At 36.5% G+C, this 18011-nt stretch overlaps 2 protein-coding genes across 3 annotated transcripts in view; one reads left to right on the top strand and one right to left on the bottom strand.

The window, feature by feature from the left end:
• LOC129779399 (angiotensin-converting enzyme) overlaps positions 1–18011 on the top strand; it is a 338274-nt gene that overhangs the window by 146089 nt on the left and 174174 nt on the right. The gene's annotated exons all lie outside the window — the stretch shown is intronic.
• Positions 2398–4892, bottom strand: LOC129779400 (uncharacterized). Its single transcript, XM_055786847.1, has 2 exons — positions 4820–4892; positions 2398–4563 (listed from the first exon to the last, which is right to left on the bottom strand). Exons 1-2 carry the CDS (start codon positions 4829–4831, stop codon positions 2809–2811), a joined length of 1767 nt encoding a protein of 588 aa, XP_055642822.1. The 5' UTR covers positions 4832–4892; the 3' UTR covers positions 2398–2808.

Here is an 18011-nt window from a genome sequence, read left to right as displayed (position 1 = left end):
AAATTGCTAACTAACAGCATAACATTGCACCCAATGTTGTATTCAACTATTGGCAGTATGCATAGAATTTTCCCGCGGTGAATGCTTCCCATTCACAGCTGCAAACAGGAAACCACGATGTTACATAATTTTACGACAGCATCTTTTTTTACATTCGAATTGGGTGTCGGTGTAATGCTGTAAACCAGTTTATCCAAACTTCTTCTGCTGTAATTTTTTCCGTCTTTCTTGCAGCGCCATCGTTTTTATCGTTTTTTGTTCATCCCCTCTGACACTCCTCCATGAACAGGTGAACAGGAAAACGTGATGACCTTGATGTTGAACCGGTTTCTCCTATGTTTGTCGGCATTTTTCACATCGATGTTCAAATAATGCGAATTTTTTCTATGGTGAGAAACGCCACCCGTAATATGGACAGAATATCTGGTAGCCCGTATAAGTCAACATGAAAAGGGCATTAGTTCCGTTCTGAAATGTGCTTTCATTTCAAGCTCTGTGCCATGTGGGCGCTGGAACAACTAGTCCAATTTCATGAAATCGTGACTGTGCACACGATTGCAAAATCCGGCAGTTCAGCATTGCAATTCATCCTAAAGGCTGGGTGCATGCATGATTGAAAACATAACCTACAGGCTATTTCGTTGAGACGAATGAATAATGAGTAGGATCAATCGATGTGTTCAATTAATACATATTGGATCATATTCATTGGATTTTTTGACGTGGGACTACGTCTAACCGGAGTATATGGGGGGTAAAATGAAAACCTAAACACAGAACATGCAGGAAATAATGAAAGATTCCGAATGCTTATAACTCGAACATTTCTTACTGGATCGGAAAGATGTTTGCATCAACTGACAGGGAATATTTCTACGCATCTATCGCAATTAATAAAATGTTATTTTTCATTAGATAAACAATTGAATTACTGTAAAACGGGGGTTGTCTGCCATACAAATGAAACACAAATTACAGGGGGCACACAATCACAAACTTCTGCATAACTCGAGAACTAATCAAGCACAATTTGGGATTTGAGGGTTTTTGGGCATGAGAAATGTTTCTATGATGGTATGACACCCCTCTCTCCTCAAGAATGGAGAGGGGGTTCCATAAAAATATTACACATATTTCAACCAAAAATATTCCAACCAAACATGACAATTGAAAATTTTCGGAAAACTCTGATGGAAAAAGGGAAAATTCCGGAAATTAAATTCCCATGTGTTCTACGATTACATTTTGACAAGTGCTGTTAGTCCATTTGATGTTTGCGCTAGCGAAATTGATCTTTGTTCGTAACTGGAAATGGATTTCAATGTGATGAAACGCCCTCCTATATCTTCTTCTATCTATTCCAATAAAAGAGTATCGCCGAATGTGATGGTAAGAGCAATTCGAGGAAGGAATTGTCCAATTTTGGCCTGTCTTTATTATCATATTTTCTGTATCAAACATTTATTTCATGAAACAGAGAAACATGCAGAAACAAGTGGTTGAAAAATTTTGAACGTGAATTGTGTCTGAAAATAATCTGATATTAAAATGATGAGTTTTGGTAGAAGTACTAGGATTTTTTTTATTAAAAGTTAGATTCAACGGGGTCGATTAGAAGATCAATCAATGAACAGTTCTACGATTGGACTCATGAACTTGCGCTTAGTAAGAAAACGTGAATGTTTGAAGGCAAAAAACAAATTTTGGGCGGGACGAAGTTTGCCGAGTCAGCTAGTAGTTTATATAACGATTGAGGAATGATTTTGTGCAAACACATTGCCAAAATATAATTTTGCTTCCACCAGAAAGCTTAAAGGCTAAACACCTATCTTTGGAATGATTTAGACGAATTGATTTGAATAGAATGGTATATAGTGATCAAACTAAATATGATTAGCTACGGGAGTTTCTAATAGAACAAAAAAATTTAAAAAAAAAAATTGTAGAGAAGCTATATCAAAGTCGGACGATTTAAATAATACCATGTGAATTAATATAGCATCCGCCTAAGATCGCGCATGAATTATTTATTTATTCAAAAATTGACATTTCGCCAAAAAGTCACTCACTCTATAAATTATTAATGTCGAACGAAGTGTATCAGAACCGATATCTAGTTTGAAATTGTTATATCATAAATTGACGATTTAGTTTGTCGCAATAAAATTAGGCAGTTTCCGTACAGTATTGCGTTTGATTCATTGAAAATAATGAAAAAAGAATATATTTATTGTTCGAATTATGTGCTCGATTGTCAGGCTTTCACATAAGAAAATATTGAGATGCTGCTAGGAAGGAACATTTCTTTTCGGCCATACTATGGAAACAAAGTGGTGTACAGTTTTTTAAATTCATTTTAATACATCTTTTCTCGGTTTCTTACATTCTTCGGTCCATTTGTTTCGTGCAATATAATAATAATTGTTGAACAAATAACAATGCAGGTGTTTGCGTCCAGTTTTGGGCTTTTTTTGTTTTGTTTGCAAGTTTAGAGTGGAAACGATTCCCGAAACGAGCTAGCTTTCCGGCGAGCGGAATGCAACTCATCGTCCAGATGTTCGGTTTGGAATTCCACTTTGGCTTAACTGAGAACGGAAGAGTATTGTTATTTGTTCTACTTCTACTTGTAGAACACTTGGTGACTTAGGCAATATCACTAACGAAAACGGTTGTTTATTGTGTTTCTGGTCATACCTCTGCTGTACAGTTAGTTTCTTTGGGGATATGTTGGGGATTGTTGGGGATAGTTGGGTGTCAAGGTATCAGGAACGAGGATGTCTCGGACACAAAAGTTATCACATTTGTCATTTAGTGCAGATCGTGACCAATCGAGGATACTCCGATGGAGGAACCTCCGAGGGAGGAAACTCCCAGAGAACCGGATCCAATGGAACCAGATCCGATAGAGGAAACTGAGATGGAGTCGCTTCCGATGGAGGTCAAGCCAGAGCTAAGTCCGAGCGATCCGGATCCCAGACCGAGCGATCCAGAGCTATGTCCGATTGATCCAGAGCTAAGTCCGATTGATCCTGAGCTAAGTCCAATTGATCCAGAGCTGAGTCCGATTGATCCAGATCCGATGGAACCGGCTCCAAGAGTAGAAAGTCCGCCGAGGGAACCACCAAATCCACCGAGGGAACCACCAAATCCACCGAGACCTTCACCAATAGATCCGCCAAGGGAAGAGCCGCCTAGACCCAAGCCAAGGGATGAGCCTCCGAGGGAAGCATCACCAAGACCAATGTGGGAAACCTGATGGTGCACTGGGACTGGAACGTGTCTGTGGACTTCGACTGGAACTTGTCTTTCGACGGTGACTGGCACTGGGCGCTCAACTGGAACACTGACTGGAACATGAACCTGTCTCTCAACTGGGAAGGGGATAGTTCTGACAACTGGGTAGGGCTGTGGAACGCGAACCTGGACTGGAACTGGTACTGGTCTGTCAACGCGCACTGGAACCTGACGTTCAACTGGAACCTGAACTGGGACTGGGACATTCTGGACAACCTGGACTGGCACTGGTCTATCAACTTGTACAGGAACTGGCTTGCGAACGGTGACTGGAACTGGGCGTTCTACTGGTACATGAACTGGATAGGTGACGACACGTTCAACTGGGACGGGGTGCTGGACTGGGACAGTGACACGGTATGGCACCTGGACATGTTTCACGACTGGGTAGGGTTGTGGCACTTGAACTTGCACTGGGACTGGAACGCGTCTCTCAACTGGGTAGGGTTGTGGCACTGGGACCTGCACTGGGACTGGACGTGGGACTGGAACCTGGACTGGAACTGGAACTTGTCTCTCAACTGGGTAGGGCTGTGGAACATGGACTGGCACACGGACTTGTTCTCTGACTGGGTACTGAACGGTCTTGACGACTGGGTATGGTCGTGCAACTGGAACCTGCACTGGGACTGGAACCTGTCTCTCAACTGGGACTGGGATTTGTCTCTCAACTGGGTGTGGGATGGCAACAGTTTTGACCGAGGTGTAGGTTCTCTCATGAGCTGGGTGCAGACCAACGCCGCCAATTCCGCTTCCAAGACCAAGTCCGATACCGGCTCCACCAATAGAGGAGATACCAGAGCCCAATCCACCCAAGCTGCTTCCACCGATAGAACTGATTCCGCCAAGGCTGCTTCCTCCAATGGTGCTGAGTCCCAAACCGCTTCCACCCAGAGAGCTGATTCCTCCCAGGCTGCTTCCTCCAATGCTGCTGAGTCCCAAGCTGCTACCGCCCAGAGAGCTAATACCGCCCAAGCTGCTTCCGCCCAAAGAGCTAATGCCACCCAAGCTGCTGCCACCCAGAGAGCTGTATCCCAGGCTGCTTCCACCGATAGAGCTGATTCCTCCGAGGCTGCTTCCACCAATGCTGCTGAGTCCCAAGCTGCTTCCGCCCAGAGAGCTCAGTCCTCCCAAGCCAAGACCACCGTCAAGAAGGATTTGGCGCTTGTCCTGTTTCTTGTCCACTGGAGCGACATGCTTAGTCTTCTCGGCGTTCTTGACCTCAGCCGCAGAGCCTAGGACCAACAGAGTGGCTAGACCTAACAACACCTACAATGAACACCAAAAGAATAGAATCGTTACTTGTTATGTTCCACTATTTAGCTGATTCTGTAATCGCGGGTTTAAAGTGTAATGAGTCGGATATATGTAATTGGATCTTTAATATCACTTCATTGAATAATTTTTTTTTAAAATTACTATTGCGTCAAAAGGAATCACACTTCTCGATTGCAAAATGCTTTAACAAATTAACACATCAAAAAGGCTAATCTTCAAAATCAATTGATAGGGAAAATACACGCACAAATGTTTTCATCGTGATGCTCTTATTATGCTGTTGTGGTTATGAAAACCGAACTGGGATGACCAGAGTCCTAAAAGTTACTGGATGATGATCGGTTGTTTGTCAGTGTCTTTTATACGAAAGGCGTTAGCTTCTGCACACTTTCCCCTTTCAGATAAGCCATTTGATCAGCATCAGGCATAGAGGATCACACATTTCACGGTGGACCAGTTCTTGCGGAACGACAAGATTCGGTGGATCGCCAAAAAATTCAGAGAGGATGAGAATGAAAGAGAGATAGAGAGCGCAAGAGATCCGCTCTCAGTGATCCTTGAGAAATTTTCTTTCTCGTCACGGAGTCGCTGTGCGTTGGTCGCCAAAAAAGCGATTCGCTAAAGGAAGAAGATGAGCTTACCGCAAGTCAAATTTTTATTTCGCACGTGGTGTAGGCATTAGGAATTGAGCCGGTTCATCTAATGTGGACGGTGTTGTCAGTGGGCGACGGCAAGCTTCGAGGGGCGGTTGAAAATATGTCGCCTGATTTGAGCTTGTCACTGATGCGGGTTTGTATTGACGGGGTGAAACAATGCAATTGTAGTTGCTACGCGAAATTATTCCTAATTATGATCGATCCATTCGCTTCACTATCATTACTTTCTGAATCATTAGTGTGTATTTTCAGTCATCATGTTTTACAGGACAAAATAATGGTAGTATCATATGTTGCTGCTTGGTCATATTTTTTGATCGTAATAAAAAACTGTTTTTTATATGTTTGTTAATATAAAAAACAGTTTTTTAACAGTATTAATATAACAGTATTTAACCCAAATACTCAATGTTGGAATGTTAGACAACGTATTTTGTTCATGTTTTTATCGATATTAGTTCAATTTTTATTTTGTAATATGACATTCATGAAGAGGTAGAATATTTGATAGCGCGGTATCGAATAAATTTTGAAATCGAATTCAAAGTAAATGTAGTATTATAGGCTCTAATTGCAGCGGGTGGAAAAGAGTTGTTTTATCCTAACATCATACGAGTTGAGGACACGATATACTCATATAAAGGCTAGAAAGAAACCTTTTGCTATTAGATGAACGCTGTTTAACTATTTAAATTTTATTCCTGATTTGCTGAGGTAAATACTATGTCAACAGAAGATTTTGTAGACATATCTTGCCTACAAATATTGGTAACATTGGTAAACAGGAAAACGTTTCATTTGACGTTTTATCAAATGTTCCTGAATAACAAAATACTGATAAACAATGACAGTCTACATTCGCTCGTTTTACGCCGAAGTGACAAGACCCATACAACAGGATTTGTAAAGTCTGTTATGCGAACAAGTGGATTGAGTTATATTTTTTCTTTTTATAATTAACAGCGATACTCTGACTAACTAATGGTGAATTAATATTAGATGAATTAAAAAGAAAAATCGAATTATACCAAGTAAGAAATTTATTTTTTCCATTTTATTTGAATTTCTCAGGTGTACATAAAGATTAGGTTAGGTGTATAAAAATGAAAATTAGGCAGATTAGGTAAGGTTAGTGCAAATAGATATTTAAAGTAGAAAAAACATTTCCATGTGATCAACATGGAGGTGGAAGAAGAAGACAAGGGTGGTACTTATTCTGCAAGACAGGATTCTACCATTGATAGGAGAAACCTGAGATCAAAGCAGAGAGCATATGAGTCTGATAACACGGATGACGAACTGATTCAAACGAAACGTAACAAAACTATGACAAAAACTGTAACGGATAATGACATGGACGATCAACATCTGGACGCGTTCAGGCAAGAATTTGCAGCTACATCACAAGAAATAAAAACGACTAACAAAAAAGAGAAAGAAAATACAAAGAGATAGGACAAAGACAATACAGATGCGAAATTCAAAGATGACTGGGTTAAAAACTAATTTATACACTTCTTCTTCTTCTTCAATGGCACTAACGTTCCTAGAGGAACTTCGCCGTCTCAACGTAGTATTACTTGCGTCATTTTTATTAGTACTTAGTTAAGATTTCTATGCCAAATAACACGCCTTGAATGCATTCTGAGTGGCAAGCTCTAGAATACGCGTGATCACAGTGCAAGTCGGAGGAAATTTCTTTGACGAAAAATTTATACACTACTTTTGTTATCGAAAGAAAGGATTTGAATGAAGAGCGAGTTGAAAACCAAAAACCAAAATTCCCTCATCCGATGGAAGTGGCGAAGATGTTAATCAATATAGGTGTTAAAAAATACAAGGAGATGAAATCGATTGGAAGAGGCGTTTCCAGATAATGTTCGACAAACCATTTGATGCAGAACAACTGATCAATTCTAAACTTTTAACAGAGAATATTAATTTCACAGTATTCGTTCCGGCCAGATTCAGAGAAAGTGTAGGGGTGGTGGGAAATGTCCCACCATCTTTAACAGAACAGAAGAGTTTAAAAAATCTGAAAAGTGACATTCCGATGTACAAAATTGAATGAATTTCGAGAAAAATTGCCGAAAACAAATATTCACCAACTTACTCAATCAAAATATTCGTAAAAGGTCAAAATTTACCAAAATCACCATATATATTCCCGCTCAAAATTTGTCATAACTGTTGGCGGTATGGACACAAGGATAAATATTGCAAATCAAAAGTAACAAAATGCGGAAAATGTGGTCTAGAACATAAAGAAAGTGATTGTAAAACAGAAATCTTATGCTGTTTAAACTGCAATTGAACTCATAACACCTGGGATAAAATATGGCCGGAGAGAGTAAAACAGGACAAAATCAGGGTTGAAATGGCTGTCAATAAAACGAGTTTTTTCGAAGCCTCTCGAGTGTATCCGAGAAATTCGAATAATACACAATACAAAATCAATTCATTGAGAGAATTCCCGACACTCGCTCCCAGTGGCATAAATTCACACATTACCAAACAAATTCATCAAGTTCAAACAACGAAGCTTAATCAAAAAAGGTTTCTTCAAAAAAATGCATTCCCCCAACCAGAATTAGTTCCAGATCAACCACAAAGCTTCCAACCGAACCCATATAAAACAACAGATATTGAAAAAATAATAAATCAAATAAAACAAGATTTAATAAAACATCTGAACTTGACGAACGTAATAGAAAAAAATCAAAGCAGTACAAAAAAAACAGTAATTAACAACACATAAAAAACTGAATCAATTGACCAATATATATTCTTGTTATTTTGAGTGAACAACTTAATTCAATTATTAATCCAGAAATAAACACGAACAATACAGAATTACTGACAAATAACAATGGCAGTGAATCAGAATAGAGATTTAATAATAATACAAAATAACGTAACTAGTTTGAGACCCACAGATACACGAGAACTTATCAAAGATTTTTTGGAATGAGAAAATGTAGAAATTTTATATTTCAAGTGAAATTCGGCTTAAGCCAGATGAAACGTTTAGATTTCCAGGTTACAAACTTATAACAGAAACTAGACCAACAGGCTACGGCGGTGTTGGTTTCATAATGAACAATGAAATATCTTTCCAGGTCATCCCACTTGTCCTAGAGGAGAGCTGTTAGAAAACCTAATAGAAAACAGAGAACTCATTATCCTAAATGACGGCTCAAGCACCACAATCAAAGCACCAAATACAACTCCTTCTGCTATAGACATACCATTTGCTTCTCCGAATATTGCCATCAGAACAAGTTGGAAAGTGTTAGAGGAAGACTTTTTGAGTAATCATAAGATTATAAAGTTTGAGATAGATAGAAAAAGCAGCAAAACAGTACAAATGTAAATTAAAATATATCAATAAAAACAGATTGACGGATAAAATAAATCAAATAGAACCCCACATGTTTCAGACACCAAACGACATAAACAAGTTGTTTCAAGAACAAATACAGCGATCCACGTATCAATTAGATGGATGTAAGAATAAAAGAAAACAGTACTCAAAAAAATGGTGGACAAAAGAAATACAAGAACTTCTAGTAATCAAAAATCAAAAACTCAAATGCTTTCACAGAAACGGGACAATTGAAAACTTCATCGATTTCAAAAATGCAAGAGCATTAATTAAAAGGGAAATAAGAACACAAAAAAGGTTAAGCTGGAAACAATTGATGAATTCGATTACTCCTGAAATGGCTCAAAAACAGCTCTGGGATACAGTAAGAATGATTGACGGCAATCGACCTTCAAAAAACAATTCTCATCTACTAAACGATTACGCGTTGGCAATGAGATTTATGCAGCTAAATTTTCCATCCATCAACAGAAATCTAAAATATACCCCACTGAGGAACAATAATGCCCTCAAAATCAACTTTTTTGAAATGCAGAGAACAATTGCGTCTAAAAAAGATCATTCAACACCCGGATTAGATAATATTTCCTTTTTTACATTAGAACGCCTTAATTTGAATTTAAGGATTCGCAATTCAGAACTGAAATAGTCCTGAATACTGGTGAGATTCCAGAAGAGTGGAGGACCGTTAAAATAATACCCTTATTGAAGGAAGGAAAAGATCCGAACAGCCCAGATGCATATAGACCTCTTTCTATGATCTGTGTTCTTTTGAAATTAATAAATAGTGAAGACCAAGCTAGTTAATTTTATAGAATTAAATGGCCTCATTCCAAAACATTCGTTTGGATTCAAAAAGCACTTATCACCAATAAACTGTGTCAACTATCTGTTTTCAAAAATTTATCACACCAAACGGGAACGAATGGTATTAAGCTATCAAAAGCATTCGACAACGTCGACAAACAAAAACTTTTGGATATTATGCAAGAAGACAATATTCCAATCGAAATCAATGATTGGATTTTTTTTTATTCAAAAAAAAAAAGAAAGACAGTTCTCGAACTCAATGATGGGACACTGATTGAGCAAACAACCAATTCAGGACTTCCACAAGGATGTCCACTTTCACCAATCCTATTCAATATTTATACGAAAATGATATACTCGGCAACCAACGAAGATAATACTCTCATACAATATGCGGACGACTTTACCGCAATAGTGAAGGGTCCAAACGCAGCGATCGCGTCTAGCAGAATGTGCACTTTTTTGCGAAAAATATCCCAATCCTTTGAACAGTTAGGGATGACATTGAATCCAAACAAATCAGCAGTTCTCATTTCCACAAACAAATTCAATCCAAGAGCTTCTATTTTCATAAATAACACCTCAGTACCTATGAAAGAACACCACAAATTTCTTGGCATTCATCTAGATCATAAATTATCTTTTAAATCCCATATCAATCACACAATAGCTAAATCTAAACGAAAAATCAACATACTAAAATTAATGGCGAGAAAACGTAGCGGTGCACATCCGGCTCAGATGTTAAAAATAATAAGAGCGATAGTGCGACCCCATTTTGACTATGGTTTATCCATCATTGCGGCAGCATCGAACAAAGCATTTGCAAAGCTAGAAACAGTTCTCCTTTCAGCAATAAGAACAGCACTAATAGCGAATTCGTTTTTGTTCAGTTTCAACCCTAGTGCAGGGGGTCTCCGTAGCCACATTGGTTGCGCGTTCGCTTAGTAAGCGATCGATCGTGAGTTCAAAACTCAGGGCCCTCATTGACCATCTTTGTGTTGTTACAGAATAGCTACGTCCAGGCAACAATCATCAGCGATGGAGATCGATCCACGGTCGAAAAAAGATCGATTCATCCATACAACTGCTCTGCTCTGCCAGACACATCGGGCTACTGTTCTATAAATAATTCAACAATGATCAAACAACTGTCTCCGCTGTCCGGTGGTCCAACTGGATAATGGAAGAACAGAAAGAATACCCTTACGCCTAAATGGCTACCGTGTGAATGTACCACCATATGTAATGGTATAGAAGGAATACTGGCGAATGGCAACTGTGTAATGTGCTAATTATAGATATGATAACCATGTGACATGTACACGATTAAAATTCGGCTCTGTTACAGCTAAAATACTAATGAGCCTTAAATAAATAAATGGGATAAAAAAAACCCTGTTGCCGCACTAACTGCTGTCAAAACGTTTTTTTATTCACTCAGTTTCGCACTCAGTGTCGCACTAGTTCGCCCCGAAAGCTGTTAGTTTCGCACTGAGATGTTTCACGGGTTGGCACTCGGGTTCACCAATACAACTATACTGAACTGTCAAGTTCTGAGTATTGTTTTGGAAAATCTGAAAATAAAGACTATGAAAATGGAAAACCTGCTGCTTTTGCTTTTGTATTTTTGGAATCGTAATCCAATTCGGATTCTGATTTTGAAGAGTATATTCGAGTAGACAGCATTAAGCTACGTGTTCTTTCATTGGGAGGCGGAAATAATGATGGGTATTCAGGTGGAATAAACCTGCTTTCAAAATCATGATCTAATGATGATTTTATATTATAATAGTAATTATTTGTGGATCAAACAGGAAATGCATTGACAAATGGTTAAGTGAGTGTTAGAACTACATGTGTTAGGGAATCAAACAATATGAAGTAAAAATTTTCATTCAAACTTTTATATTTTTACACTGCACTTGGTCCTTCTGATCTGATAGAGAATAATTTACCTCCCAAGCACGAATATCGTCACCAGATGTCGACACTGTACATTTGTCGTAGCAAATATAAACAAATCAAACTATATAACGCACACCAACAAACCACCGCATTCGTGAAACTGAAAACGTTTTTTTATTACAGAGTCAGTTTGGCACTGACTCAGTTTTAAAAACGAATTCGTTATAAGATTACTCAACTCAACTCCAAATCAGGTGGTATTATATGAAGTGGGTGAGTTGCCTCTGAAACTACGCGCCGAACTCCTAGCTATAAAAGAAATAACAAAGACATTATTCTTCAACAATAGCCCGATTACGAGCACATTAAACGAAATAATGGAATTAAATATTTTACCAAGCACATATCATACCTGGAAAAAATTGCTTCGCTGAATAATTTTCTATATTATCAGATGGGGCGGGAAATTGAACTCAAACATTCGCTCAGATAAATTTGAAATAAAAAAGAAATATTTTGTGAATTTGAAGGTTTGAAGAAGAAAAACTTATCGGAGATTACACAAAAACAAATCGTAACAGAATTAATACATACAAAATACAATAGATGTTACCAAATCTATACAGATGGATCAATAATAAATTCGGTACCGGGTTTCCGTTACTATGACCTACAGGAAAAAAATAGTCCTATTCTGGAAAACTAAAAGAAGGTTTCACAATAACAAACACAGAAATAGTAGCAATACAGAAAGCAATTGAATATATAAGAACATTAAATGTTACAGAGATAGTTATTCTTACAGACTCCAAAAACGCATGCATCCTCCTGAATAACCAAAAAGAAACAGATAATCATCTAATAGTCAATTTGATTAATACAATAATGGAAACTGAATTCATTAAAATAAAAATACAATGGATACCGGGACACGTTGGAATAATTGGAAACGAAAGAGCAGACTACGCAGCGAAGCAGGGTACGCATAGGAGTGTGACTGAGAACATACTATATAGTAAAAATGATATTATCACAATTTCCAATAATGACATCCTTAAAACGTGGGAAGATAGGTATGAATATATGTCGGAGGAAAAAGGAAAATTTCACTTTCAACATTCAAAATGTATTTCGCCTCATCCATGGTTCAAAGAAATTGATATGCCGACAATAGACATAATTACATTGACAAGAATAAAGACATGGCATACAGCAACTAAAGACCGATTTGCATCATGGAAAAACATACCCAATAACCGTTGTGGTTACTGTGGTATAATGGAAAACCTTCACCATATCCTCTACGACTGTCGTAAATTTAGCCTGATTAGATTAAATTTTCCTCCGCTCTAAAATAGAATTCCTCTAGAAAAGATACTAACAGACAAATCTGAGAAAAAATTACAAAATTTTAGCGTTATACCTGAGATAAATTAAACAAAATGTGTGAAAATTTCAATTAGCTACCGCAACGAAAAAATTAACAACTATTTAATCCATCTTGAATTCACAACAAGGGCATCAGAGTGATAATACGAACGAAATCGAATTGTCTAAATTTGACAAGTTTACTTCACAATTCTTGGCTTTATGGATCGGTCTGGTCTGAGCCATTCAAGAAAACAGAAGCAGTAACAAAACATTGCTGCTAACTGTTCTCGGTGTAGATAAAAAAAATGACAGTTTATTGTAGCGGTGCAAAAAGATTTTTCTGAATATGCTTTTCATATGTATGAATATGCGGATAGTTCTCCACAAATTTGAAACATGTCAAAAGAAACATGTGAAAGAATGCTTGAACAGAGCCAACAATTCATTCCAGTGTGACAGGAAAACAATTACGTTTTTGTACATTTCGAGTACGAACCACACGGCTTCCAAAAAACGAGGTCATTGTATAATTATGATTTTTTATAAGAAAATCTCTAGTTGAAGAATATTTCGTATATATATATATATATATATATATATATATATATATATATATATATATATATATATTACTTCATCTGTTCAGTCAAATACTTCGATTCCTACTGTTAAACGTTAATCTTTTTTTTTCATTCCTCTTTTTCCCTTTTTCCAAGGGGGATTTTTTCCCCTTTTTCCAAGAATGACATTTTTTCAAATTTCTAACTTTGGAACTACCAAATCGATTCAGATGATCGACAAATCAAATGATAGCCAATTAGTTTTCTTTAGAAAAATATTACACATGCGAAAAAAATGAATTTTGTTTTCGTAATCATTGATTATTTTTTTTATATAGTAAACTTGGTTAAAGATAGAGGGCGCTAAATGTTTTTACCACAATAGTTCAAAACAATGGACGCAGTGGTTCACATTCAACAGGAGAAAAAAAAAAGTTTTTATATTTTTTTCTCGAAAGATAAGGTTTATTACAAAAACCAGAGAGATTTTTTTTCGTTTTTGAATTATAAATCGAAGTCAACCGATGTACAGTGGGGAATCGCTAGCCATCAGGCAAAAACAAGAAAATGGCATCAGCTGTTTCGTAATAGTTTTCCTTTCTTGCTATAATGAATCATGAAATCTTTTGTTTACGACTTTTCGACATCCTGTTGCTCGATGGATCTGAAATCCGGAACACACCTTTATCTCTGCTGTCGTTATAAAACTACCTAGAAAAAGGCGGATTACATATTTTCTTAAAACCCCATTAATATGCGTATCAAATAAATGGGCTTGACTAGTAGATCTCGATAGATCATGAAAAATCCAAATCAAAGCAGTCACAAAATAGTCAATCTCTTTTTTAAACGGTTTCGTTCAGCTTGACCTTTTTGTTAGTATGTTTGTATGTCTGTAGGATTGTCCCACGTAAATAGAAATTTGACCCCATTCCTGTTGGCTGATTGGCCTGAAATTTGGAATAAATAAATCCTAAAAGGTCGCTGCCATAAAATTATCGACTATGTATTTTTTGCAATCCCCTCATTATCGGTATTAAATGAAATGATTTAACTAATAAATACAGTACATCTTGAAAACATTCCGAAAAAAAATAATTTTTTAAAAAGAATTGTTGAATATTGATGATTTATGAATAAATTTTATTTTAGGGAAACATACTAATGATACAGATAATGTACTTAAAGGTAAAACACAATTATGCAAGTAACAGTTAGCAGTTATCACACCTCTTCCTTCATTAATCTAGGGCATTGATTAGACTAAAATAAAATCTTGGAACACGTTAGATTTCCATTATTCACAGTTAGTGTTATCATCATATGCCCCACGAATTTATTTTAGTCTCAGCAGGAGTTCAAATGGTGCTCCGCGGGAAATTTGTGCTCTGTGAAGTTACAGGCATATGATGATTTACTATGTTTAAATAGAGTTGTTTCTACACCCAAACTAGCGTTGGGAGAAAACATTTCATCTTTGGCAGAAATGATGCCATTTAGTGTGCTGACTCTGATGATGAGCTGTTTTAAAAGCTTAAAAATGGTTTGTGTGTGTGCGTGCAGACATCTCTTTCTGTTTTCTTTTCTCATTTCATTTGAGATTGTGCCAAAAAAAAAGTCCATACGACGTCAATGGGGATCGAATCAAGGCCGGCTGGAATGCAAAGCTATTTTACACGACCACGCTATCCACATGGCTAATGATGCTTCAGCAGTTGTTTAGCAAATACGTGATAATATTGCACCTGATTATAAAATGAAGTTGGGAAGTGTTTTCTAAGAGTAAAAAAAGGAGTGCACGAAGGAGAACAACATCTATCTCGGTCTGGGCCGTGTATGTGGCAAAGTATGCGGAAAGCTTATTTGTATTTTGTTTCGCTCGCTCGTATTAATCTTATATTGATGTACCATGTATATTATACAAATGCTTAGCAGTATTTGTGAGTCATGACATTTTCTGTTATGTTATGTCTCATTTAATGTCATAAATCGGGATGACAAAACATGAACTAAAAATCAATTTTGGGTGTAGTAATTTTGGGGGGAAATGTCAAGCAAATAGAATTTGTTTTTTGATTAAATAATGCAAGTGCTCCGTCAAATAGTTTTGCTATATAAAGTGCTCTATCATGAAAAAAATCTGAAAATCCCTGCTCTAGATAAATGCAGGAAGAGGTGTAATAACTGCTAACAGCAGTAATTATTTGTTACCTTTTAGTACAATATCTGTATTATTATTATGTTTAATCACAATGGAGCGGTTTAACTTAAAAGTTTTTTTTTTTTTACTTATTTTGTATAAATGATTTTAGTGCATTACCTTCAATGAAAACGTTGTGATAAAACAAAAAAAAATGAACTTTTCAGATGGCGACAAGCACCGATTTATTATTTTGCTTGATACAAATTGTGTTTTTTGAGCATTTCATAGAATTATTGAGGTACTTTTACTCGACTCCTACCGGGGTTAAGACCGCAACTATTGTGAGAGATGAAATTTGCCATTAAAAAAAATTATTTGAAAGGACGTACCTGATGAATTGATTTAGAACAGCGATACTCAACCTTTTTCATAGGGGTCACTAACCTTCGTTGATCATTATAATACAATCCTCCATAGAACAAATAATATGTTGAACTTCATCAAACGCTTTAGTTACAATTTCCACGATCCGTACACAATGAAGACATTGCATATTACATATGTCAGAACAATTCTCAAATACTGTAATATTGTATGGTCCCCCTATATGACTTCACAAGAAAACAGAATTGAATCTGTACAAAAACAGTTTTTATTATTTGTACTTCGTAAACTAGGCTGGTCTTCATTTCATCTCCCTCCATATGAAGCACGGTATGGTAATCAATATTAAAAGCCTAAAAGAACGTCGGAACTCTGCCATGATTCTATTTATTATTGATATCATATCACAACGAGTTTACTCAGAAGAAATATTCTTCTTCTTCTTCTTCAATGGCACTAACGTTCCTAGAGGAACTTCGCCGTCTTAACGTAGTATTACTTGCGTCATTTTTATTAGTACTTAGTTGAGATTTCTATGCCAAATAACACGCTCTGAATGCATTCTGAGTGGCAAGCTCTAGAATACGCGTGATCACAGTGCAAGTCGGAGGAAATTTCTTTGTCGAAAAATTCCCCTGACCAGAACGGGAATCGAACCCGAACACCCGGCATGTTAGTTATGACGCTAACCACTCGGCCAAGGGAGAAATATTACGAAACCTAAATTTTTACGCACCGATTAGACACCTGAGAAACCCTAACATTTTCTACATAGATTACCGAAGAACGAATTATGCCAAATATAGTCCTATTAATCGTATGATGAGCCTCTGTAACGAACACAGTGAAATAATTGATGTAACCATGTCAAGGCCAATGCTTAAAGACTATCTAAATAGAATAAGATATAGTTCAATCTCACTGTAATATTTGGGCAGCATATTTAGTCTACGCTGGTTTGACAAAATAAACAAATAAATAAATAAACAGCCATTCCATGCCAAACCGATATTGTGATTCTCACTGTGACCATTTCCATTTTAGAGTTGTCCGAAAAATCAACATTTTCCTCGTTTTTCCAGACATGAGTTTTTTCAAAAATTCATAACTTTTGAACTATTTAATCGATTCAGATGATCGATATATCAAATTAAAGCCAATTTTTGAAAGAATACTACACCTGCAGAAAATTCGAATTCTGTTCTCGTTATTGTTGATTGTATTCGTTTTTTATTGTTTTCAAAGTCTCGGGACAAAGGGCGCTATATTTTTTTTATATTTTTTTCTGAAAAGCTGAGGATTTTTCACGTAACATATGTCGAAATCAGAGATTGTTTTTTTTGGAAAAAAAAGAGAAAAATGATTTTTCGGACCATCGGTTAACTTTGAAAAATCATAACTCGAAAACGAACAAAAACACCAGCCTGGTTCCCAGATATTTTATGTGAAAAATCCTCAGCTTTCCAGAAAAAATATAAAAAAATATAGCACCTTTGGTCCCGAGATCATGAAAACTATAAAATACAAATACAGTCAATAATAACGAAAAAATAATTCAAATTTTCTGCGACTGTGGTATTTTTCCAGAAAAGTCCAACTGATTGGCTTTAATTTAATATGTCGAACATCGAACATCGAATATGTCGAATTGGTTCGAAAGTTATGATTTTTTGAAAAAAGTCATTTTTGGCGAAAATGCGAAAAAATGATTTTTCGGACCACCCTAAAATGGAAATGGTCACCCTAACAAAAAATAAAAAAACACGAGTCTAATAATTTGCGATAAAGAACAAAACTACCACTTTTGACAAAAATCTGAGAACCACTATATCGGTTTGGCATGGATTGGCTGTATATGTATATAAACAATTTTTCCGTGATTTTTCAATAATATTAGAAGTATTAGGGTGAGTGAGGAGTTCAATTTGAAATGTCTAACATTTACGTTCTGTTTCGGTGAACCTGCAGAATTGCATGGCATGTGAATGTTTGTGTATTATTACATTATTTCATTTTCATTTTATTTTATTCATTCACAAATACTTGCAGAGTAAGGACTTCTCCTTTTTAAATTCTGCAATTGGATTCAATACGACCACATCTTAAATTTTGGATCAGAATTCAATGAATAACTTACTTCTAATACTAATTTCTAATTTCTTCCTTCTAGCCAGTCTATGCATTCCGTCACAAGCTTCTGTTCACCACATTACACGAACGTG

Source organism: Toxorhynchites rutilus, chromosome 3 (genome assembly GCF_029784135.1).
Source record: "Toxorhynchites rutilus septentrionalis strain SRP chromosome 3, ASM2978413v1, whole genome shotgun sequence".
Classification (NCBI taxonomy): Eukaryota; Metazoa; Arthropoda; class Insecta; order Diptera; family Culicidae; genus Toxorhynchites; species Toxorhynchites rutilus.
Note: the sequence above shows the minus strand (reverse complement) of the source record. Positions and strands in the feature narration are given on the sequence as shown.